At 39.8% G+C, this 14,161-nt stretch overlaps 8 protein-coding genes across 8 annotated transcripts; 2 read left to right on the top strand and 6 right to left on the bottom strand.

Annotated features, from left to right (window-relative positions):
* Window positions 1-28: 28 nt before the first annotated feature.
* BRETT_004285 (uncharacterized protein) lies at window positions 29-1,864 on the bottom strand (the record flags this gene model as incomplete). The annotated part of the gene is made up of 1 exon (XM_041282781.1): window positions 29-1,864. One exon carries the CDS (start codon window positions 1,862-1,864, stop codon window positions 29-31), a length of 1,836 nt encoding a protein of 611 aa, XP_041135557.1.
* Window positions 1,865-2,575: 711 nt separating this feature from the next.
* On the bottom strand, window positions 2,576-3,928 carry SAH1 (S-adenosyl-L-homocysteine hydrolase; the record flags this gene model as incomplete). The annotated part of the gene is made up of 1 exon (XM_041282780.1): window positions 2,576-3,928. One exon carries the CDS (start codon window positions 3,926-3,928, stop codon window positions 2,576-2,578), a length of 1,353 nt encoding a protein of 450 aa, XP_041135556.1.
* Window positions 3,929-4,456: 528 nt separating this feature from the next.
* BRETT_004283 (uncharacterized protein) lies at window positions 4,457-4,879 on the bottom strand (the record flags this gene model as incomplete). The annotated part of the gene is made up of 2 exons (XM_041282779.1): window positions 4,457-4,732; window positions 4,802-4,879. 2 exons carry the CDS (start codon window positions 4,877-4,879, stop codon window positions 4,457-4,459), a joined length of 354 nt encoding a protein of 117 aa, XP_041135555.1.
* Window positions 4,880-5,352: 473 nt separating this feature from the next.
* BRETT_004282 (uncharacterized protein) lies at window positions 5,353-6,297 on the top strand (the record flags this gene model as incomplete). Its single annotated transcript, XM_041282778.1, has 1 exon — window positions 5,353-6,297. The coding sequence occupies one exon, from the start codon at window positions 5,353-5,355 to the stop codon at window positions 6,295-6,297; it is 945 nt and encodes a 314-aa protein (XP_041135554.1).
* An 81-nt stretch (window positions 6,298-6,378) lies between these two features.
* Window positions 6,379-8,205, bottom strand: BRETT_004281 (uncharacterized protein; the record flags this gene model as incomplete). The annotated part of the gene is made up of 1 exon (XM_041282777.1): window positions 6,379-8,205. The coding sequence occupies one exon, from the start codon at window positions 8,203-8,205 to the stop codon at window positions 6,379-6,381; it is 1,827 nt and encodes a 608-aa protein (XP_041135553.1).
* A 331-nt stretch (window positions 8,206-8,536) lies between these two features.
* BRETT_004280 (uncharacterized protein) lies at window positions 8,537-9,601 on the bottom strand (the record flags this gene model as incomplete). The annotated part of the gene is made up of 1 exon (XM_041282776.1): window positions 8,537-9,601. The coding sequence occupies one exon, from the start codon at window positions 9,599-9,601 to the stop codon at window positions 8,537-8,539; it is 1,065 nt and encodes a 354-aa protein (XP_041135552.1).
* Window positions 9,602-10,838: 1,237 nt separating this feature from the next.
* Window positions 10,839-11,624, top strand: RPS3 (40S ribosomal protein S3; the record flags this gene model as incomplete). The annotated part of the gene is made up of 1 exon (XM_041282775.1): window positions 10,839-11,624. One exon carries the CDS (start codon window positions 10,839-10,841, stop codon window positions 11,622-11,624), a length of 786 nt encoding a protein of 261 aa, XP_041135551.1.
* Window positions 11,625-12,203: 579 nt separating this feature from the next.
* On the bottom strand, window positions 12,204-13,223 carry BRETT_004278 (uncharacterized protein; the record flags this gene model as incomplete). The annotated part of the gene is made up of 1 exon (XM_041282774.1): window positions 12,204-13,223. The coding sequence occupies one exon, from the start codon at window positions 13,221-13,223 to the stop codon at window positions 12,204-12,206; it is 1,020 nt and encodes a 339-aa protein (XP_041135550.1).
* Window positions 13,224-14,161: the final 938 nt, after the last annotated feature.

The raw sequence follows: 14,161 nt of genomic DNA, 5'->3' as shown, positions 1-14,161 counted from the left end.
ACATTGCAATATCCAGAAAACCATTTTCTCAAAGAGTGATATAGTCATTAGCAAAATCGACTGTGGCCGCCAGGCTTTCGGATTTACTTTTCTGTTCTAACATCACTCTAACCGTCTCAAAGACCTTATCGATCTCATTTCTATTGTCAATGTCAAGTTTCCGCGAGAATATTCTACTTAAAATTAAGTCCCTCGTTCGAACAGCTTCAGCTGCGTACTCCACGCGAAATTCGGTAAGGCGAGGTGCATCTTTCATAAAGCAAAAGCGCATTATTTTAGCGATGTGGTTATAAAATGATGTTTCTTCGAATTCCAACATATTGATCATTTTATTGGCATATTCAAGTGCAGAATTCACATCATTTTTTTTTATAAGTTTGAAGAGACGTATACACTTGAGGCCGAACCTTATAGATACAAGTTCTGGATTATGTTCCCAACCTGGTGTTCCTTCTTGATCGACAGGAAGAAGCAAAAGTGTTTCTCCAACACCCATCTCCTCCTGTGTGTCATCCTGGTAAAAATCATTCATTAAAAGGGTCTGAACTTTTATAAGCAATTTAGTTATTTTGCTTGAAGTGTATGCAGGCTCTTGCTCGTTCCCGACTTCCTCTATTTGTATTTCCTTTCCGAAGCTTTTCAAACTTTCTTCCATTCCATTTAAAATAAAGTAGTCCTTCACAAGCTTATTGGTAGCGTTCTTAATATCCTGGTCATCGTCAATTTTTATTATCCCCTTTACTTCGAGTGGTACAGCCTTCTCCATTTCAATTTTTTCAATGGTTGACTTCTTTATTGACTCCACATACTGATCAATGTCAAATACAAATGCTTTCGTAGTTCCAAAATTTGTCGAAACCTTATTCCACTGCGTCATGCTCAAACTTGGATAATAGTGCTGATTCAAACTTCCGATCGGAAGAGCCTCTCCCAAGAAATTGCCATTTTTTGTAAAAAATACACATTTCCTCGTAAAATTCACACCACAGCCAATCACATCACCAACTGTAAATGTTGGACACTTCTTGGTGATCTTTTTATTATCCCAGCAAGTGCTCACTTCACCTTCTTTGCTGTCATAACTCCATACATCAAGCACGCATCCTTTCATATCACTGAGATCTCTATCGATCCGATCTGCAAGGCGAGCAAATCCGACACAAATTCCAGGATCTCCCCTGAGGCTTGTGAGAACAGTCACTTCAAAATAATACAACTGAGCTTCCATACAGATTGGGCGATCAGACTTGATCGGATAGTATGCCTTCTCGACCTTTGTCGAACCAAACGGTAAGCGGGTCTTTTTCTTTGTTGTTCTGACCGGATGCTCGGTTGACACAGTTAGTCCATCATTTGAGACATCAAGGTTAACGTCGTGCTTGATATTCCATTGGGTTGGAAGACGGGCACCCTCATATTTATCATTATTATGACTGGTTGGCGATTTTTCCTGGACAGAAACGCCGGAAGCAGAAGAAGCAGTATGCCTATGACCATATCTGTTCTCGTTTTGATATAAATGAGGGCCTGAACCTCCAAATTCAGCGTTATCAGATTCATCATTCTTCTCTGAACCGAACCTGCTCTGTTTCCCAGCAAAATATTTCAATTGTGTGTTCAAATATTCATTTTCTCCATTGGTAATAAACGTTCCCGGGGACTTCCCTAAAATTCCCTGGCATGCAAGTCTATTTATCTGCTTCATTCTCTCCTGTGGTGATAAATGATTGATATTCTTCGGGCTTGTACTGCTCACTTTCAGATTATTCCAGTTTGGAAATTTGGTGAAGTATGATGGAATTGCCAATACATGGTTGGCTTCTGTATCCTCGACTTCCTCATCGGTGAAGTACTGACCTGTCATCGTAATTTCTAGTAGCCTTAGGAGTGTTTAAAGAAGCCTTAAAAGGAGACCTTCTAGTAGGAATAGATAGCACGAAAAGATGAGCCGCAGGAAATAATTAATTGCCTCCTGTTATGTTGCGCGGATGCACTCGTTCACTTATCATAAGCAATAAAAAAAATAAAAATAAAAAATTAGATGCAGATTTAGATCCAAAAAAATATGTTATCGTTCACAAATTGCTCTACAGTGCATACAGACAGACCAGACCTGACGTCAAAACTTAAAACAAGAAAACACCCGTTGAAGAGAAAGCTAATATTAAACAAGAAGGACCAGAATGAGATGATTCATAGCCAGCAGCCAGCATCCATAGCATGCTATGGGGCCAATTGCCGTCAAATAGAATAATAACCAAAGACAAAAAAAAAATAATAGAGAAAAGTGCGAATAGAAAATAAATTAGCGTGGGCAGCCAGGCCAGTGGGTGGCAGAAAAAAGACGAGACTCTATATGCAAAAGCATCTCATGTCTGCTACCAGGTAATTGCCCGCACACGTATCTCTATGCGTTTGGAGCAGCAGCTATATATCCCCTTGGCACGTGTAGGCCAGTCAGCCTAGCATCATATCAATAGATAACAGCGAGAGGCCGCTCGTAAAAATAAAATAGTATATGCAGTTGATGCAAATAAAGGGCAGAAAGAACGCAATGCAAACGAATGGCACGCGCTTAGTATCTGTAGTATTCGGCCTTGTAAGGACCGGACTTGGACACACCCAAGTACTCGGACTGGTCGTCACTCAAAGTGGTCAAGTGGACGTCCAAGTGCTCAAGATGGCATCTGGCAACGGTCTCGTCCAAAATCTTTGGCAAGATCTCGACCTTTCCGGACTCAAATGGACCAGTCTCCTTGAACTCTGGGAACTGGCTCTTGAACTGAGCATTGTTGGTGTTGAACAAGGCGATCTGGGCAAGAACCTGGTTGGAGAAAGAGCAGGACATGACAAACGAGGCATGACCAGTGGCGCATCCCAAGTTGACCAATCTACCATCAGCCAATAGGATGATGTGCTTACCAGAAGACAGCAAGTATCTGTCGACCTGTGGCTTGATGTTAACAACACTCTTGGCGTGCTTCTTCAACCAAGCAACGTCGATCTCGACGTCGAAGTGGCCGATGTTGCAGACAATGGCATCCTCTCTCATCTGCTCGAAGTGCTTGCCGGTGATAATGTCCTTGTTTCCGGTGGTTGTAACAAAGATTTGGCCGACCGATGCAACCTCGTCCATGGTCTCAACAGGGTAACCCTCCATAGCGGCCTGTAATGCATTGATAGGGTCGATCTCGGTCACAATGACCTTGGCACCCATACCTCTGTATGCTGCAGCACATCCCTTACCGACATCACCGTAACCACACACAACAGCAGTCTTACCGGCGATCATAACGTCGGTGGCACGCTTAATTCCGTCGATCAACGATTCTCTAATTCCGTAAAGGTTGTCGAACTTCGACTTGGTGACGGAATCGTTGACATTGATGGCTGGAACCAACAACTTGTGGTCCTTCACCATCTTGTACAAGTTGTGCACACCGGTGGTGGTCTCCTCGGACAAACCGTAGCAGTTCTTGAGGAGGTCTGGGTGGTGATCATGCACGTATTTGGTCAAGTCTCCACCGTCATCCAAGATCAAGTTGAATGGCTTGTTGTCCTTGAATGCGAAAAGCTCCTGCTTGATACACCAGATGTATTCATCCTCGGTCTCTCCCTTCCAGGCAAAGACTGGGACTCCCGATGCGGCAATTGCTGCAGCTGCGTGGTCCTGGGTCGAGTAAATGTTACATGAACTCCATGCAACCTCTGCACCAAGTGCGACCAAAGTCTCGATCAAAACAGCAGTCTGAATAGTCATGTGAAGACAACCGCAGATTCTGGCACCTTTCAAAGGTTGGGCTGGACCATACTTCTTTCTGATGTACATCAAACCTGGCATCTCATTCTCGGACAGCTCAATGTCCTTACGGCCAAAGGCAGCCAATGAAATATCGGCAACTTTGTATGGTTGTGTTGGGGCTGGCATTCTTGATTAATAATACTAAGCGGAGTGCTTGTTTTCTGAAAAAAATAAATAGGCGTTGAATTGCAACGAAGTTAAAAAATACAGAAAGGGCAGAATTCTAGGACGGATGAATGATAAGGCGGTGGTTATAGCGTTGAGGTACAATCCAGATTCGTGTCCCTACTTATACTGAAAATTTAATTAAACACATTCCTCGTATAGGGAAGCAAATATAATGGGATGGAAAAAAGTTGGGACTTCCAATCGCTTTGTAAGGGGAAAATTTTTTTCTCACATGCACTTCTTTTATTATTATCCGAGATAATGTTTTTTCTTTTTCTATTACCTTTCTGGCTGAACCTTTTGCGCTTAATAATACGATGCTCTACGCATCCTTACATACGACGGAAGCGTCTGTCTACGACTGCCCAATGCCAACCAGTTAGTTAGCACTGGGGCTGCGCATAGGCAGATCCCAAATACCAAAAAAAGCCTCTAATATCCATTAATATATATGATTTTTAATACAACAATAAGGACAGCATCTGCCTAATCACGTACACTCCCATCCCTAGGCCTGTACTCTATCCCTTGTGAGTACAAATCGCCACTTATATCTTCAGGAAGTTTTCCTGAAACACGAACAGCGTACATTCCCGGAACAAAGTTCTCGATTCGTAGCCACCTTGCCACCCATGATGTCTTTTCTCCTTTGTACGCAACTAATCCTTCAAATGTAGGCGAAGTGCATTCCCTTATCATATCTTCATTGTCTGTGAAATGTAACACAGATTCGCAGTTAGGACAGCCATCATTCCTGAACTCCTATGTGAAATTTTGTATATTTGTTAGTTTCAAATTCTGCTTTGAACCCGCTCTAATCAAAGTACTTACCGTCATCGATTGAACCACTCCACAAAGCATGCATGCTCTATTTAGTTTTGGTGTTGCCCTGGTTCTTTTTAATGACATGCTGAAAAGTTGTTTGGTGTGTCAAGAACGTTACTTGAATTGTAAATAGTATACTTTTCGTAGGGGTAAACTGAATTTGTTTACAATCACGTATAATCGAAGAGAAATCTATAATATCAATTTAGGGATCTTAGGGGGTTGCAAAGTGGAAATAAATAGGTAAAGCAAAGCTTTCTGGATGTTGAACGCTTCAAGACCATGGGATAAAAAAAGTTCAAGCGAGTAAATGGGGAAAATATTCAAAATAAAAATAAAGAGTATGGATAAAAATTAAAAGCGATCCTGATTAATAACGCCGTTTCCTTATAGTTTTTGGTGCTGAAGTATATTTATTACGGAACCAGGTATAGAACATTGCAGGTTAAATGTTTCTGCAATCACCAAAAAGACTGGCTGCAAGATGTTTATTGTCACAACAGTCAGGTTTACTAAAAGCCAGCTTTATACCCAAAAGCAGCTTTCAAAATAATATAATGGCCCGCAAACCACACAACTTTCAGACCAGAAACTTCACAATGGAGCCTATTATCGCAATACTAGATCAGGGAACCATGTATATAGAAATGATCCACTCAATGTCAGGAATTCCATGGTGGGGGTTTATCCCGTTGCTTACTATTGCACTCAGATCAGTAATTACTCTACCGTTGGCCATAATTCAGCGGAAAGGTTTCCAGAAGCAGAATAGTTTTCGTCCCATTATCAACGCGCTATCTCCTGTGTTGAAAATCAAGCTTGCGGCCAAAGGTCAGGAGTCACAACTGGCCAGAAAGCTGAATCCGAATAAGTCGCCGCCAATCAAGAGTGAAACAGAAGGTTTGACAGGTGATAAAATTATGATTCTAGCCTCCAAGGAAAAATTCAGGAGGCAAAGAAAGATTTTTAAGGAGAACGGTTGCCAAAGTTGGAAATTTATGTTATTACCCGCAGTTCAGATCCCCTTATGGGTCTCCATTTCATACATGCTTCGAACGTTAACTGGATGGAGTGCTCTAGGAACAAGACCTATCGATCCTACACTCACAACAGAAGGACTTGGATATTTGACCGATTTGGCTGTTAGTGATCCATACTTTGTACTTCCAGTTATTCTAGGAATCTTTGCATTGGCCAATGCGGAGTGGAATTTTGCGACTGCTGACCTCATGAAGTTAACTACTCGAGGTGTTCGGAATTCGCTTAGACCCACTGCCTTTGATATGATAATGACCATGTCTAGAGGTTCTATTATATTTCTAATGGCTATGTCCACTCAGGCACCTGCTGCTTTAGTGCTATATTGGATTAGCTCAAACTGTTTTTCTCTCTGTCAGAATTTACTGATGGATAAGTTTATTCCTGTGCGATACACCCCTTACAGACGATTCTACTCCACTAAAAGGCTTTCAAGAGGAGCAGTTGCGCTGATTGATTACTGATGAGTGTAATTTGAAGCATAAATAATATTTATGTTTGTAATGCCAATGACGATTATTTATTAAACAAGTTTATGAAGCGATTTATATTCTCACGAATCTCCTTGCGGTCCAATCAAATCTCTTAAAAAACGCTCCGAGATCATCGTAATCTGCAAATTGATACACAACCTCATCGTTAAAGTTCTTCCTCCTCAGTTCATGCTCGGAAAATATTACAAGGTAATTTCCGGCTGTAAGGCAGAAATACGTTCTTGGGTCCATATGAATTGCAATTATAATTGCTGCCTCTGCTTTAGGAGAAAAAACTATTTCTCCTACCTGCAATTCACTTGCCGTCTGGAGTTTTCTACTGTTTTCATCAGAGTATCCAAATTGTAGGCCGTTCTCTTTATCAAAGTGTGTATCCTCATATTCCAGCAACTTCGTCTCTATTTCCTCCATAATCTGCAAATGAGTTGGTGTTCCTTTGAACTTTTTCATGTAATTTTTTAGCATTATAAGCAGGATGGGATATCTATGATCAGATGCAAAGTCAATGAGGTCTTTTGAGGTTTCAATATCAAGTTTGTGTTCAAATGCTTTGATGCATAAGCGTGTGAAAGTTCTTATACTGTCTCTGACAAATTCGTTATATATAATGGCCCGGCTGTCTGCCTGAGTCGCATTTATGTCTTCTTTCCGTGATAATCTTGAATGTCTAATACCACTGGATTTGCTGATTCCAAGCAAGTTCTCGATCGCATACGTGCAATAGCTTCTATTGCCGTCCTCAAAGTTTCTCACTCTATCAGGGAGAATGTTTATATCAACCGAAACTGCCCTGTCAAGTGGAATAACTCCAAATCTATTTCCTTGTGCATTAAGGCATTCTATAAGCATCGAATTAACCCTCACGTCGACACCAAGCTCATTACAAAAAGACTTAACTATTGCAATATTATTTGGAATATTGTATAATACCTCGGAATCTACTTCAACTGACATACTTTCATCACTATATGCTCTGTCCATTAGTGCATTCTCGAAATATATCTTTCCTCCTGTATGTAAGCCTGTCAAAACTTTATTTCCTCCCATGTCACTCACGGTACTTCGAAATTCCTTTATGATACTTTTTATAATATCGAATGAAGATTTCTCAAGCAAACCCTGGTCTTTCCTCAACTTCAAAAGTGTATGTTCTCTAGCATGATTTCTGGCCAGGCAAAGCTCAAAAAAATGTGGATCAACAGCACTGAATTGTAATAAGCACAACTCAATATTTGCAGGTTCTTTGTCGAAATAGTATAAATTGCATAAAAGATCCAGCACAATCCTACATTGAATGGCCTCTAGGAATGCCGAGGCCACAAATACCTGATTCAAATGCTCCAATTTATATACCAACGCATTTCTCCTATCCTTTATAAATTTAGACTTTGAGTAAAAAGATTCAAAGGTTAAATGATGACGAATATTTAAGAGTTCAGGTACCACATTCTCAGGTTTGCCCCCAATAAGCTTTTCTATGATCGATACTAGGCCTTGTTTATGACATTGACCCGATTCGTTTTCTTGCATCTCACTGATTTGCAAAACCGCACGATCAATTGCCCTATCATTTCTATAATGTTCCTTATAAACCTCAAAAAAGTGATCAACCGGAATCCTGTTTTCAATACCTCCTATTGTATAATATATGGGTCCGTACCAGCGATTAATAACACGATGCCTCCATATAACATCACTCTTCAATGTATCATTTAGCTGTTTCGAGCACTCCATCAAATGGAATATATCATTTGAGGATAAATTTATGCATATTAGTTGCCATATCTCAACTGATATTTGCGAATATTTGGAGCTCTTTTCAAATACGATCTTGTCAAACAATTTGGTATTTTCATATTTGTTTGAAGATAAAATCATATGATCTAATTATAGAGCCAAGTCCTGTACAAACTAATATGAACATGTTATGTTTAAAGCTCGTCTTGCCACCAATTGCACAAGTAAGTAGTTGGAGTTTAGAATTCCATTTAAACATGTTATCGATAGAGAATGCATGAATAAAAAAAAATAAAAAAAATAAAAAAATAAAAAAATCTATTACATCGTTATATCCTATGCAGAATGTTTTCCTCATCATGTATATGCTTGTACAGAAATCAAAAGATAGCGCTGAATTATAAGTTATCCATTTCTCTACTATATCTAGAACAAGAGAAAAAGAAAGGCAAAAGTCCAAAAGTTTGCATACTCATCTCAACGGTTTCATTATCTCCTCGTACAACATCTTCTTTAACTCCGGCATTGTCAGCTCATCCTTTCTTTTGTCAAAATCAAAGAAATCGTCAGGTATTTTTTCCGCGTCCGGTTCATCATCAGGCTCATGGTAAAATGACAAATATGGGTGTTCCAAGGCTTGTCTAACTGTAATCCTCTTTTTTGGATTAAATGATAGAAGTTTTTCAAGGAGATCAACAGCAAGAGGATTTGCATCTGGGAAAAGTTCAGAAAATGGCTTTTTATTGCACAATGGAAGCATTCGAATGTATTCTTTAGCTCTCCAGGATTTTATCACATTAAAATCATCTGCCGTAGGTGTACCTAGAGTTTGTATTATAAGCTGAAGCTGGTTATGATAATCGGTTCCGGGAAATAGGGGTCGTCCAGAAAGCATCTCTGCCAATATGCAGCCAACTGACCACACGTCAATTGCAGTAGTATATTGTTGAAATGTAAGCATAATCTCGGGTGCCCTGTACCAACGTGTTGCAACATACTCGGTCATGAAGCCATAGTTATCATCTTTAGAGGCAATTGATCGAGCAAGACCAAAATCGCAGATTTTGAGATCACAATTGGCGTTTACCAACAAATTTGATGGCTTTAAATCTCTGTGGAGTACATTAGCGGAATGTAGAGCTTTCAATGCCCTTAGCGTCTGATACAAAAAGTATTGGCAATGGTTATCGCTTAATCTTTGGGTGCGAATGACACGACTTAGGTCCGTGTCCATCAGTTCCTGAATAATATAGACCTCATTAAAATGCTCAAAGTCATAAGGTATTTGAATATCCAGAATTCCGATGATATTCTCATGTTTGAAATGTTTCAAGAGTTTGAGCTCCCTGAGTGTTCGAAGACAAAACATTGTTCTTTGAAATGGCTGAATCTTCTTGATGGCCACTTTCTGCTGGGTTGGTTTATAGATTGCAGAGCACACGATACCATATGCACCTTCTCCTATAATATCCTTGATTTCATAGTAATCACTCACATTAAAAGTGACCTCTGTTGGTGGAGCTAGTTGTTCCGACATTAGCTATTATCTGTAAAATTAATTAAAATATGGTATTGCAATAATTGGAGTCTTGTTCGATGTGGAAACGCGTAGTGAACAAATGAATGATGGATAGCTTATGTGAATGTTCTTCTGTAGAATTCGTTAATTTTCAGTTAGAAAGGAGTGGCTAACGTTTAAATGAGTGAATAGCAACGAACGTTGGAGTTGAAGGTATTTGGGAAAGAGATTTCAGATGAATTTAATGAATAATTTCAATACATAGGTGAGTGTGAAAAGAAGCAGAGGAATGAATGTAAGTGAAGAGTTCTGGAAAATGCAGTTCAAGCTTCACTCACAAAAAAGGTAACCCAAGAAGATGATAGATCAAGACTTGATGAGTGAAGATCGCACATCAGGAGAGATGGCCACAATTAAAACGATGTTGCAAATTTCTCGGTTTTACTTGTTTGAGAGAATGAGTAGAGTTGAATAATGACGCACCTCTCTGTTTTTTAAAAATAACTACGTATATTACCTAATCACGATGACGCGACAATCTCCCGGCTAGCAACCTATTGAATCGAATCTTTTTTTTTATCATCGGTGAATTTTTCCTTATTTGTAGGATTCTCCTTCATAAGCTGTAGAGACAGACAGTATTAAGCGGAGTGAAATTATGAACGGATATCATTTTAAAGGACAATAAATTAAGCACTAAGATCTGATTCTTCAGGTATGCCACTGAAAATGATGGACAAAATTCCAGCGTTCCGCTTCGAAACACCGGAACGCGTGTGTACACTTAAAAGTTTGTAAATATGTGAGGGTATTCAGATAATGCGTGTTTTAAGAGTATGACGTCTTCAGGAATACATTTTCCATAAATACCCGAATTTTTGTGAATGCGGTTAATGTGTCGCACGAACTCCGCATAAACTGTTTACAGCGAAAGCAAAACAAAACAAAATTTTATAGCATTGGCACGTGATTTTCGTGGGGGTTTGCGGCCCTAAATTGGCTACCCTCTTTTTTGCAGTCGCGGCTAACGGGATGGAAAATGCAGGTGTTCAGAATTGCAATAGCGAAAAAAAAATAAAAATAAAAATAAAAACAAGTGGAAGAATTCGGTTGCAATTATTTTTCATCAATTGCCATGGTTGAAAAATTTTTGTAGGTGTACTCAAATTTAGAAAGGTATTACCTATCCCATATTCTTCTGATTAAGTTGTTGATACATTTCCACACAGCAAGCATACTTGAAACATAACACAAAATGGTTGCATCACATATCTCCAAGACCAGAAAGTTGGTCGCTGACGGTGTTTTCTACGCCGAGTTGAACGAGTTCTTCACCAGAGAGTTGCCTGAGGAAGGTTACGCTGGTGTTGAGGTTAGAATTACCCCAACCAAGACTGATGTTATCATCAGAGCTTCGCAGACCGCTATGGTTCTTGGTGAGAAGGGTAGAAGAATTAGAGAGTTGACCATGTTGCTCCAGAAGAGATTCCACTTTGCCCCAGGTTCGATCGTCTTGTACGCCGAGAGAGTTAGAGACAAGGGTTTGTCTGCTGCTACCCAGTGTGAGTCTTTGAGATTCAAGTTGTTGAACGGTTTGGCTGTCAGAAGAGCCGCTTACGGTGTCATCAGATTCGCCATGGAGGCCGGTGCCAAGGGTGTTGAGGTTATCATTGCTGGTAAGGCCAAGGGTGCCAGGGCTAAGGCTATGAAGTTTGCCGATGGTTTCATGATCCACACCGGTCAGCCAGCCAAGGACTTCATCGATGTTGCCTGCAGACACGTTTTGATGAGACAGGGTGTCTTGGGTCTTAAGGTTAAGATCATGCTTGACCCAGCCACCTCCCAGAGAGGTCCAAAGGCTTTGCCTGATGCCGTTATTGTTCACGAGCCAAAGGAAACCGAGGCAATTGAGACTCCATTCGTCAATGTTGTCGGTGGTGATAACACTGAGGTTAAGGATGTTCCTGCTGAGGATGCTGAAGCTGCTCCAGTCGAAGAAGCTGCTCCAGCTGAGGAGGTTGCTCCAGCTCCAGAGGCTTAAGTTAAGCTTTCTGGCTCTGCTTTTTTAGTCTGATATGTATGTATCTGCCACGCTTTTTATCCGCATAATAGTAATAAAGATATTTCTTTTTACTTACTTTCTGTTTGCTGGTAATCTGCTTAAGAAAATATACATTTTAGATGTTTGACCTGTAAAAGAAAAGTAGAGACGAAACGAAACTAAACAAAAAAAAGTGAAAAAAAAAGTACTGGAAAAGGCAAGCAAGGATTTTGTAGCAGTAGCCAAACAAAACATTGGTATTCGAAACCGGTGCCAAGCTGGACGACGACCAAATAAAAAAAAATAAAAAAAAGGCAATATAAAATGAAAGCAGCATTAATGTACAGTGCCTAAGCAAAGGAAGCATAAAATGAAGGACAGAAAAAGGCAGCAAGCTCGATAGCAAATGTGTGGCTTAATTAGATCATTAACATAAAACACACGATATAGAAAAAAGCCTCCCAGGTCAGAACGTGACAATGCTGATACTATGACATAAAAGTTATCCTGCATGTTGATTCGTTGAATGTTCTTTGCAAATATCGCATGGTGAAGTACTTCTCTACCCGTCTGTGTGCCTTATTCTTCCCGTTCACTTTCCCGTCTGTTCTTCTCCCTCTCATAGAAATCTGTAAGCATCTCGACGGCCTGATCAATGTTTGGCTTTGTTCCAATAAGTGTGACCTCCCTCACTCCTCCTTCCTCGGATCCATCCCGTGAATCAGATTCGATTGCAATTGCACAATTCGAAGAGCGTCTCACCTCCTGAATTCTCGAGCCTCTTCTTCCAATCAGGGCTCCGATATACTCGTTAGGGAAACTTATTTTACGAATAAGCTCCTTGCCAGTAGTTCTGTTCTCCCTCCTTCTCCTATACGATGGCATTGATGTGCTTGGCGTATAAAATGTAGCTGTCACGGCTCCTTGGAAGTCACACAACAAGCACCTGGATATTTCTGCAAGTGCTTTTCGGACATTTTCTTCCCTTCCAAGTAACTCTACCAGTCTCTCGGTGGAGTTTTCCAAATAGCCCTTCGAGGCAACCATCTTCACGTCGCATGATTCCTGAATTCCCTTAATTCTTGAACCGCCCTTGCCGATCAAAGTTCCCATCTGAACATTTGGTATTAGAAGCCTTAAAAACAACGTTTCCGCGTATTCCGGATCATTTGGGCCCGGCCGTTGAGTGAGTGGCTTCAACGGGAAATACTCGTACGTGATAAGACTCGTAGGGTCTGTGCCCTTTTCATTAGCCTGTCTGACCGTTTCTGCATTTGCCTCGGCAACAGATTTGGCAATCGAAACCAATGCATTTGGAACATTATCCACCATTCCAGTTACTATCAGTATTCTATCAATACAACCTTCGACGACCTTGGAAACACCTGCCTTCACGTTGTTGTCATTCCTTATACGCGTTATATTGTCACCATTGCGTCCAATAATTGCACCTGCCTCTCTTCTCGACACAAGAACACGGTACGTTATCAACGTCTTTCCAATATCCACCTCCTTGTCCTCGAAAGGCTCGACGTTTTCTTGAGCTTCATGTGACTCCTCAGTAAAGTTGTTACCAAATAAAGATTCCGATGTTGCCATTGTTATGAAAATAAAAATAAGACACTATTCTTTTTTAGCATATAATTGCAAATATTAATAAAGAAAAAAAAAGACTGTTGTTGAATTTGAAGTTAATTTTTTGTGAAATGTTATATATGGGGGTGTTGGTATACTTTGTGATGTATCTCCGTGGAAAGAACTGGTCCAAGAGGAAAGAAAAGGGTGTAACTAAATATAAACAAATAGAGTATAAAAAAGTCTTAAAGGATATAGAGCGTAGAGCGAAAAGGGAAGGGCGAAAAAAAAAAATAAAAAAATAAAAAAGTAAGAACAAAAAAAAAGATACATACTATGGGTGTCTTACATTTTAACGTTATGCGAGATGCTCTTGATCCATAAGTTGCAAATGTCGGCGTTCTTATATAGTTAACTATTTAAATAATTACGGTCATACATGATAACAATAATTTGCTGCCAGCATGTTGTAATTGAGTAAATAGGTATAGCGGATGAAGAACCGACTTTTCTTTTTGCTTTTGCTCGCTGTTAAATGCATCTCGAAGACGCACTAGCTAGGGCGAAAATCATTTCCGTTTTCAGCTAAAATAGGTATCTGAGATTTGTTCGCTGAATTCTATACGTTCGGCCAAATTTATTATGCCCTGAATTTTGTTTAATTTGTTCGTTTACTTGCCTCGATTTTGCAAATGGTAACATATTTATACTTGAACTTACCAGAAGTCTTTTACAGAAACATTGGTACATATTGCAAATGTGGAAGTGAAGGGGCGGAAAGAAAATGTTATTCAAAAATTAAACACATATCATAAGTGAGAAAAAGCAACTTAATCCTGCCAAACATGTTTGGAATGTATATATCAAAGATAAGTTTTATACACAAATCAAGAAAACAAAAATATATGAATCTTTCATAGATACATCAGAATTTATTATTAAAAGCCTAAGGCAGAATATAT

The sequence above is a fragment of the Brettanomyces bruxellensis genome, chromosome 5 (assembly GCF_011074885.1).
Source record: "Brettanomyces bruxellensis chromosome 5, complete sequence".
In the NCBI taxonomy this organism is placed as follows: domain Eukaryota; kingdom Fungi; phylum Ascomycota; class Pichiomycetes; order Pichiales; family Pichiaceae; genus Brettanomyces; species Brettanomyces bruxellensis.
Note: the sequence above shows the minus strand (reverse complement) of the source record. Positions and strands in the feature narration are given on the sequence as shown.